Raw genomic sequence first — 10254 nt, 5'->3', positions numbered from 1 at the left:
ACTGGCTGGTTTTGGTGTTGTGAATGGACAGGAGCAAATACAATGCAGAGCACATGGGAACACCCGGTGGGCTGTAGAGAGAAGCTGGTCGTTGGGGAGCTTTGCATGTCCCCGTTGAAGGAAAGGTGGAGGGAGATGTCCGTGACGTCCTGGAGTGCATCTGGAGGAGAGATGCCAGCAGGGCCTTTTTCTCGGGGACATGGGCATTGCACCGGGACTGGGGCAAAGAACCCACGTGAGGGCGGGACTTCCTGCAGCACTGGCCACTGCCTGACCACCTTGCGTCTGCCTTTCTTTCCCTCAGGTCTCTTCCCTACCCCTTTGTTGTTGGTGTATATGGGCAGCCACCCCGTCTGTCTTGAGCACCTTGAAATGTGCTGAAGGGAGGTGGCCTGGTCCTTGGCAGAGTGACATGACCCATAGGAATTTTGCTTATGTGCACAAATTGCAAAATGGCAGGCGATGAAGACTGATAACCTAAGATGCTGTTATCATTGGCTAAAGGAATGCTGTCGTGGCTTTTATATATACACTCCCCAACATTATTCATAAGAAGGGTAAGGCCTGGTTCCTCCAGGTCAGAGATTTCGAGGACAAAGACCGGAGTCCCAAGGGCCCAAGACAGAGCCACAGATCGCGGGGATCCCTGGCCCAGGTAGGTGGTCCTCACCCCTCGCACAAGAGGCCAACAGACACGATGGGGAACCAGACGCCCTCCCTGCCCCCTCCGCTGTTTCAGCCCAGCAGCCACGCGCTGTCTCCTAGGATGGCTTCCCCACTGAGCAGGGCCTCGCTGCAGGGCCAGGCCCACATGGAGCTTAGGACACCTTAGGGAGACGCTGGGACCTGGTCTGAAGGCTGAACTGATTTCAAAGTCTGGGAAGTACTGGGCTTCAGAAAGAGATATTGGGCCCCCATATTTTGAGCATCCCTAGGTGGGAAGGGATGGATCTCAGGTGCCTAATGCCCTGTTTCTTTAGGGATCCTTGTGGACCCCACTTGCACTGATGTTGCTGTAGGTGGCCCCCATAAGCAGCTCCCGGGGACACCCAGGGGCCTCCCTTTTGGGCGTCACCTTGTTCTCCCTCAGGAGCACATATTTGGGCACCCACATTTCTGCCAGACACCTCTTGTCTGGTGGCCCGTGGCTGCCAAATTCTCTGCCTTCTTCTCTGTGTCCCTTACTTACCCCCCAAACTGCAAAGGTAATTGTGCTTTGTGGGTTCAGGGGATGCAGACAAAAACCAAACATAAAATCAAATAGTGGTACCTGTGCATCCGTGAAAGCTCCTCCAGGTCTCCCTACCCCAGGGCTACAGGGACCATCCCCACCTTTCCCCACAGTCCTGGCTGCCGGGCCCTGGAGCCCTTCCTTTTCATGTTTATTTTTTGCGAAACCATTTACTTCCCTTTGTCACACGCTTAAGCCTTTCTTGGAGGTTTGGTTTTCTACATAAATTGACCATCAACAATGTTTAAAAAAATATATTTTTATTGATTTTGAGAGAGAGAGGAAAGGAGAGGGAGAGAGAGAAACATCGATGGGCCGCCTCCTACCAGGCAAGCCCACAGAGAGAGGAAAGGAGAGGGAGAGAGAGAAACATCGATGGGCCGCCTCCTACCAGGGATCAAGCCCACAACCTGGGCATGTGCCCTGATTGGGAATTGAACCGGCAACCTTCCGGTGCATGGAAGGACACCCAGCCCACGGAGCCACACCGGCCAGGCCCCACCTGCAATCTTAAAAGTGGTGTGGCCCTTGAGAAGTCTCTCGAGGTTTTCTTCTTGAAAACTTTTCATCTTGAAGGTTTTCAAGAACAAGAATTCTTGCCTCTGCCCTCACAGTGTTGTCCTGAGCTGATGCTGGGAAAGATTTTGAGTGAATTGAGTGAGAAGTGACGCATGATATTGGGGGAGGGGGTCCCTTGTGTCAGCCTCCTTAACACAGCAGGAGCTGAGCCTCCTGGGAGAGTTTGGAGGCTCCGTTTTCCATGACAAGAGGCTGCAAAGAAACTGCCTTTCTTTGCAAAGATTAGACTGCAAGGAGGTTCAGGGTGTGTGTGTGTGTGTGTGTGTGTGTGTGTGATTTTTTTCCTATAAAGATTGGGACAGTCAGCATTATAGGCTTTACTATCTCTCCTTGAATATTCATCTCTGCTGTGTAGCTGGAGAGCAGCCTCAGATGACATATAGATGGCTGTGTTCCAATAAAACTTTATTTAAAAAACAAGAGTGGACCTTGGCTGGGGTGGTTAGAGTGTCATCTAATATGCCAAGATTGCAGGGTAGATCCCCAATCAGGGCACTTACAAGAATCAACCAATGAATGTATAAGTGGAACAACAACTCGATGTTTCTATCTCTCCCTTCCTCTCTCGCTCTCTCTCTCTCAAATCAATAAATAAATTTAAAAAAAATTATCCTGACAGGTTTGGCTCAGTGGATAGAGCATCAGCCTGTGGACTGAAGGGTCCCAGGTTCGATTCCAGTCAAGGGCATGTACCATGGTTGCGGGCACATCCCCAGTAGGGGGTGTGCAGGAGACAGCTGATCAATGTTTCTCTCTCATGGATGTTTCTAACTCTCTATCCCTCTCCCTTCCTCTCTGTAAAAAATCAATAAAATATATTTTAAAATTTTTTAAAAATTAAAAACAAAAACAAGAACAGGAGTGGGATGACTTGGCCTGTGGGCTATAGTTTGCCAGCCCTGGGATTAGAGCAGTGCAGTTTGAACTTTCTATGTCATTTTTATAAAATGTTGCCAAGATCCATAAAAGATCCACAGGTTGGAAAGCATCACTTTGTAGGGGCAGAAAGCGAAGGAGCACCGGAGGGAAGAGCATGCTCGCCCGGCACGGCCGCCCTGACGCAGCCAACAGTTCGGGGCAGAGAGGACAGCCGGGGGCCGGCGGCACACGCAGGGCATCGGCGAGGTGTCCTGGCCAGACGGGGCCATGACAGTGTCCTTCCTGTACCCTCAGGTCCTGCCCTTCATCCCAGGCTCCAGGCGTCATTTCATCACCCAGACGATGTCCTTTCAGGAGGAGAGCGCAGGAGTGCAGGTGGACTCTGCAGATGGGGAAGGGGCCGGAGCCCAGGGCAGCACAGAAGGTGAGGTGCTTGTGAAGATTCCCCCGCCCCCCGCACCTCCCTCCCCCAGAGAAGCCTGCACAGGCCCCTGCCTCCTGGACCCTGCATGGGGACGGAGCGTTGGGAATCTCCCTGGTAGATGAATCCGAGGACAGAAATCCTCAAGGGGAGATGAAGCTTAATCGCAGGCGACCTGGGCAGCCGATGGCGGATAAATGGGTCAACTTTACCAGCGGCTCGGGGCGTGATGTCCTGACTCACCATCGGATGGTTGTGAACCCTCCACTCGCACCTAGTGCCCCTGCCTGCCCAGCCCAGCCGAGGAGGGGCCTGCGTGGGGTCTCTGCGTCTGGGTGGGCAGTGACCCAGCGCTTCTGAGCCCTCCCGGGAGGAAGCACTGGGCACTGGCTCAAGGGAGACATTGAAAGCAAAACGCTGACCCACGTGGCTGTCCAGTGTGCGAGTGTGAGGGGAAGGGCCTGGGACACGCCAGAGGCCACGTCCCGAGCTGTGGACTCACACGTGGCCATCACAGTTCGAAGCTAAAATCAGGACGTTGGTCTGACAACTGTGGGTCCACTAAGGGTAACCACAGGGACTCTTCTCCCGCAGCCCGTGAGCCCTGCGTCTGGTTCCCCCCCGGGCGGGCCTCAGACTTGGGCCCCCACAGTCGGGGGTGAGGGATGCTCTGCCCTGAGCTGTGCACGTGCGATGGCGGGCTCTGCACTCAGCTCCAGTTCACCTCCGTTCCCCAGCATTTTCGACCAGAAAAGTTATTTTTAATGTCACCACTGCCTCTCTTCTTAGTGCTTCTGAAAACACACACAAACAGGTAAGGCATTAAATGGCCCCTGGTGCTCCTGGTCCCTGAAACACCCAACCTCACTGTCTTTCATTCCAGACCCAGCCCAAGGCGCCCTGGAGCCCGGCCAGAGCCCCCCCTCCCTCAGCTTGGCCACGGCAGGTACGGCCCTGGGGCCTGGACAGGGTGGGGTGGGGACGGTACCTCAGGGCCCTCTCAGGGGAGGGGGAGAACCAGAGACGGGGGACACCTACGGGTGCCGGGGTGGGGCTGACGCTTCTTTGTAGAAGCACCTCTTAGTAAGACCAACAGGAAAGATGGGCTTTGGTTTCTGCAGAGAGAGGTCACACATACCTCCGAGTGGCTCAGGAGAAACAAGCCTTTGAGCCTGGGAACCATCCAGCTTCCTCTGACTGTTGCTGGCAACCGTGACTTCCCCACAGCACCTGTGAAAACCAGGAACTGGGCAGGAGGGGCGTGGGGGACCCACACCATGGGTGCCCCAGGCACACTGAGCTAGAACCTGTCCCACAATAACCCAGAAGAAATGCTAGCATCACTATGTTCCAGGTGCAGACACTGAGGGGGAGGGGGGCTCCCTGCCCAGGTGCACAGGGTGTAAGCGACAGATGCTGGGATCGGAGGAACTACAACATCTGTCTGCCCAGTCAGGTTTCAGGTTCCCGCCCCCTCACCCCCTGCCCAGGGCAGCGTCAGGAACCCGTGGCCCAAGTGCCAGTTCCACCGCAGGCCATGGGTGCATACCAAGCCTCGATTCCTCCTAGGGCAAGGGCAGTGAGCCCCATAGGAGACGAGGTGCCAGGACGGCCTCGCATCCCTGGGAGCCACACTGCTGCTGCCTCAGGGTTTGGTTGGGTTGGCCCTGTGGGTGGAGGCGTCTGCTCCTGCTCCGCACTGTGCCCGTCTGGTGCCCCCGCCCACCCGGGGGCAGAGGTGCTCAGTGTGTGGTCCCTGGACCAGCAGCAGCAGCTCCTCCTGGAAATCTGGGGAATGAAGTCTCTGGCTCCACATAGACTCTCCCATTAGAAACTCGGGGTCTGAGGCTCAGGAGTTTTCGCAGCCATCAGGTGACTGGTGCTCGGCAGGGAAGACACCAGCCCCTGGAACACAACGCTGGACCGAGGCCTCTGGAAGGACATTGGCAGGATGGATTGGGGTCAGGAAAGGTGCGAGAGAGGACACGCACAGGCCTGAGCGGAGATGGGGGCCCAAGTCAGGCTGTGACAGGAGGGAACAGAAGTAAGAGGACAGATTTAGGAAATACAGGGTGCCCCCAAAATGTACGCACACTTTAGCAGGTGATAGTTCATTTTGAAAATGAAATCTATCACTGCCTTTATTATTATTCAAAGTGTGTGCATGCATTTGTTGGGGTTACCCTACATTTCAGAGTTAAAAAGCACGATGTTAGTGCTAGAAATGCAACTTACATAGCTTGTCTGGGTGTCACTCTGGACCAATTTAATCAGAATCTCAGGGTGTGAGGCCCAGGCACCCATGGTCTTAAAACATCCCCCACCAGGTGGTCCAACGTGCAGCCAGGTGACGCTCAGACCAGCAGCAGTGCCAGCCCCGGGGCTGATGGGAAGGCAGAGTTGTAGGTGAGGTTAATGTTTGAGAAGTTGGAAGGTGTAGAGTTTATCTGGTTTCATGATTCCGAATCAACCTGCATCAGTCCCATGAACTCAGAATGTCTGGGCCCAGAAAGCTCCTGGGAGATTCTAGTGTAAGCCGGGCTGTGATCCCCGGACCTCACATGACCCCATATCATTGCAGTTACTTAGGGTCTGGCCTGGGCCACCTATCCTGTCATAAGCACCCTTGGGGCACTAGGCTGGGGCCCAGGAGGACTGTGCCAGGCCAGACAGGTACCTGCACGCAGGACCCTCCCGTGCTGTAGGGAGACGAGACAAGGACACCAGCCCTGTGCGACAGGTGTGCCTGCAGAGGACTGTGACCGCCCAGGGGGGAAGCCTCCACGCAGAGGGGCTGAGCAGTGCTCCAGGGAGGAGGCGGCAGAGAGCCAGTGTCACAGGAAGAGTCCCTGTTCCCAGGGCGGGAGGAGACAGACAGTCTTATTGATGGGAGGAGAGTGAGCCTCCGAGTTCATCTCTGGGTGTAATTACTGTCACAGATAGTTACACCGTAGCATCACTCGGTGCAGTGGTTACTGTATTACCATGTCTGACATTTCACAACCACCACCCATTGGCCCACTGTGGGCTCCCGCCTCCACCCATCAAGTGCCTGAGCCCCGCAGAGGGCGGGCCGCCTGCGTAGTGGGGAGGGCGTCTGCGGGCAGGGCTAGCCTGAACCCTCTCTCAGGAGCCCTGCCCTGGGAAGTGCCCTGGCCACTGCTGCGGCTGGTCCAGCCCATTCAGGGAGGTTCTTCGAAGGCCAGGCTCAAGGCCTGCCGCTTTCTGACGGGCCTGCAGGGCCAGCTGGTCTCAGGATGCGGCCTCCTGTGCTTTCTGCCTTTACCTCGCACCCTCCACTGCCCCTCCATTGGTCTGGCCAGTGCCGGATGGGTTTCCCCCAGGCACTGCTGGGAGCATGGTGTCTCAGGAGAGGAGACAGTGCAGCAGAGGGGTTAAGAAGAATAACGATGAGCATAATAATGATTAACAGCCCTCTGTCTGAGTTCTTTCCATACTCAGACACCTGGCTAAGTGTCGTTCATTTGAGTAAGCGTTTTAATCCTGCCAACACCCCTGCGAGGTAGGTGCTGTTCTTACCCCCACTTTACACACGAGGACATGAGGTTTGGAGAGAATAGTGACGTCTGCTATGTGCTAGAGCAGTAAGTCACAGAGCTTGGGGCTGAACCCACGTGTCAAAATTGGGAACCCACGTGCTCACACATGTGCTGAATCGCTGGCCTGGAGCAAGGCAGGGAGCCTGGCGTGGGGAGGTCTTCAGTGGGCTGATGTCCGAGCCCACAGGCAGGAGGAGGGCTGGGCTGGGACCCTCCTGTGGCCTAAGAAGGACTGAGTTTTCCATTTTCAATGTGAAGTGTTGACATCTGGTTATATTCATCTAGATCCAAAAGTGAAGAACCCAGAACCACAGAAATTCACCTTTCGCGACCGGAACCAAAATGTATTGGTGCTGGTCTCTGGGACCCTCATAGCAGTTCCCCCCAAAAGCTACATATGCCCAGGTGACTTCAACTCTCTCTCTCTCTTTCTCTCTTGTTTTCTGTCCCCCAAGTCCTTCCAGCTGGGGCTCAGCTCAGGCTGTAGGACACCTCCAGCTCCAGCAGGGGGCAGGCAGTGGGTGGAGCATCCCCGGGGGCTGCTGGGAATGCAGTGTGGAGTGGAGGGTCTGAGGGCACAAGATCTGAGGGGCGTCTCTCTGGTCTGTGGGGGAGGAGGAGGCTTGCACCCGAGTGAAGGAGCCTGCAGCCCCACAGGCAGAAGGCTCATGCCTGCTCTGAGGACCACCCTGCTTTCTGTGACTCTTTTCCCAGAGACCTTCTACGTCTTAGCCTCTCCTCTGAGCTCAGCGGGTGACAAGGGAAACCCCGTTTTCCTGGCCGTCTCAGGAGGAAAGCTGTGTCTTTACTGTGAGATGGACAAGAAGAAAGGCCGGCCCACCCTCCTGCTGAAGGTGAGCGCTCATTCCCACCCAGCGTCCTGTCCTCTCAGCCACCCCAAAGGGGAAGGCCAGGCCAGCAGTGCCCCTCGCTCCCCGCTATGCCTCTCCCCTGGGCCAGGGCCACAGGGAAACCCGCCCCTCCACCTGCCCTCAGGAAACCGGCTAGAGAGCTGCTGGCCCTCCTTGGCTCTGAGCTCCAAGAGCCCACACTGAGGTTTCCCTGGGCAGAGGCTGTGCTGCTGACCACTCCCTTCTACCTCACAGAAGAAGGACATCTCCCAGCTGCCTACCTCAGACACAAAAGATTCGAAGGGCTTCACCTTCTACAGGAAGAAGAGGAGGTGCCTGGAGTCGGCGGCCCACCAGGGCTGGTTCATCAGCACCTGCCATGCGAATGAACCTGTCAGAATGACAGACAAGCCTGGGAGACAGGAGCTCATCGACTTTACATTTATGCCTGTCAGCAAAGCTCACATGAGCCCCAGTGAGGTCAGCGAGTAGGACACAAATCTGATAACTTTCTAGTTTTGCGTTCGGCTGCTCAGAAAATAAAGACATAATACCGGAAAATTAAATGCTTCACTTTAAGGAGATGGTAGGCCTTTACTGCTTCACACAGTCAGATTTTCATAATTTTTGTCATCTGCATTTTAAAGAACATTTCCAAGTAAGTTGCACTGAAAACCCACAAAAATTAAGCATGTGGTGAAAAAAATGTACTAGTATGCATTTTATGCATTTACTGCTAAATATTTTCATGTAGTCAATAAAGATCTGAGTATGTTACAAAATAAATGTGTCAGTCTTATAAAAACAAACTATTAAAAACTAATTTTCTGAAGGTACTAAGCCCAAAATTTTACTTTAATGAATCAGCTAAATTTGATTTTTTCAAACTATTTTTTGCATTTACTTCACTATGAAATACCTTTAGTCATTAGATTTAGGCAGGTTAATATTAGAAGTGGGTAATAAATATACATGTACATGTGCACTGAACTGCAAGGTAAATGTATTTCAAAGCGTGCACTGTAGTAAAAAAGAAGTTTCAAAAGCACGATTCCCTGGTTATGAAAGCGGTCCGCCCGTGGGAACCCACGGAGCTCAGCTCTGCAGCCCCAGGTGTGGGCTCCCGAGGCTGTCCCTCACACTCACTCAATGTCTCTCGGTGTCATGGCGCCCTCTGCTGGTCACAGAAGGCAGAGCTGACGGCTGCGCAGCTCCCCCAGGGTCAGGTAGTAAAGGTGATTCTAGGTCTCCACTCAATGTCTCTCGGTGTCATGGCGCCCTCTGCTGGTGACAGAAGGCAGCGCTGACGGCTGCGCAGCTCCCCCAGGGACAGGTAGTAAAGGTCTCCGGATGCCCTGGCAGCTGGGCCCTCTCTGCAGCAGGACCCATGAGGACAGTTCTTTAAGGGGTTTGTGATGAGCCAAACTCTTTCATTTGTGAACCTAAGGTGAGCAAGGAGTGAGCAGCATCAGCTCATGACAGGTCTTGGGGTCTCACTACAGAGCTTTTGGGGTAGACAGTGTGGAGGGCTGTACTCAGGGGAGTGGCGTGAAGGAGAGGAAGGTGAACCGCCTGGAGCAGGGCGGACAGTTACGGGCGGGCAGGAATCCAGGTGATGTGTGCCCCCCAGGCCTCAGGTGGGGTGCCCTGTCTCTACCAGCCCTACACCTGTGAGGCTGACCCTGTGGCCAGCTTCCAAGGTCTCTTGTCCTGTCTTCTAGTTGTGCTCAGACCACGGGAGATCAGAGAAAGGGGAGAGTTAGGTTAGCGTAGCCCTCTTGCTAGCTCCAGCCCTCTCCTGCCCCCTCCAGTCTGGAGGAGGTGATGGACTTCAGCATGGCAGCTGGTCCTTCTCCATCTCCCAGGATTTCTCTGGACCAGCCTGCACTTTCGCGCACTCTCCCTCACACCCTGTGAGTGTGCCTCTGTCCCTAGCCAGGGCACATGCCTAAGAGCTTGCACTTTATTGCCTTAGCAATAGGGAGTCCTTGAAGGTTTTAGAGAACAGTGCAAGAGCAGATGAGCATTCTGGAAAACTCTGTCTGACTGAAGTGAGCAGGATGGCCTGAGTCAGTGAGGGTTGGAGGCGAGTGAACCATTAACCGGCAGCAGGGGGAATCCAGGTGACACACAGTGGCCTGAGCCCCACAGCACCGGGTCTGGGGGTTAGGGATGTGGAGAAGCCGAGCCATCAGATGGGCATGCCAGCTGCACATATTCCTTGGTAAGTAACTTTAAAAAGCTGGAAATTCAATATTTTGTTTCTGGGGTTGCAAAAATCAGTGTGATAAACGCGTCACACCGAAATGTGCTTTGCCCTGTCTCTCAGCCCCGCCCCATCCTCACAGGCTGGGAGGGCAGCTGGGTCTTCAGCACGTGCTGTTCCTGGGTCTTTCTGGCCCCACAGTTCACTCTTAGACTAGTGTCCAATGTAAGCATGATGTGAAGCGCAAATGTGAGCCATGTAGGGAATTTTAAATTTTCTGGTAGGCATATGAACAAAAGCACAAAGAAAGAATGAAACTTAAAATATACAAAGATCTCTTAAAACTCGTTCATATGAGAACAAACCACCCAAAACTGGGCAAAAAAAATTGAACCAGACACTTCACCGAAGGAGATATGCCTGTGAAAAGATGCTCCACATCCTATGTCATCAGGAAAACACAAATGAAAAAATAAGGGGATACCACTATGTACCTATCAGAATGGCCCAAATCCAGAATACTGACA

The 10254-nt window shown here is 54.0% G+C and overlaps 1 protein-coding gene across 1 annotated transcript; it reads left to right on the top strand.

The window, feature by feature from the left end:
• Positions 1-576: 576 nt before the first annotated feature.
• IL37 (interleukin 37) lies at positions 577-8013 on the top strand. Its single transcript, XM_014529656.1, has 6 exons — positions 577-655; positions 2984-3113; positions 3994-4056; positions 6956-7075; positions 7385-7524; positions 7777-8013. Exons 2-6 carry the CDS (start codon positions 3032-3034, stop codon positions 8011-8013), a joined length of 642 nt encoding a protein of 213 aa, XP_014385142.1. The 5' UTR covers positions 577-655; positions 2984-3031.
• Positions 8014-10254: the final 2241 nt, after the last annotated feature.

Source organism: Myotis brandtii, unplaced genomic scaffold (assembly GCF_000412655.1).
Source record: "Myotis brandtii unplaced genomic scaffold, ASM41265v1 scaffold690, whole genome shotgun sequence".
Lineage (NCBI taxonomy): Eukaryota > Metazoa > Chordata > Mammalia > Chiroptera > Vespertilionidae > Myotis > Myotis brandtii.
This window is presented reverse-complemented; position numbering and strand designations above follow the sequence as displayed.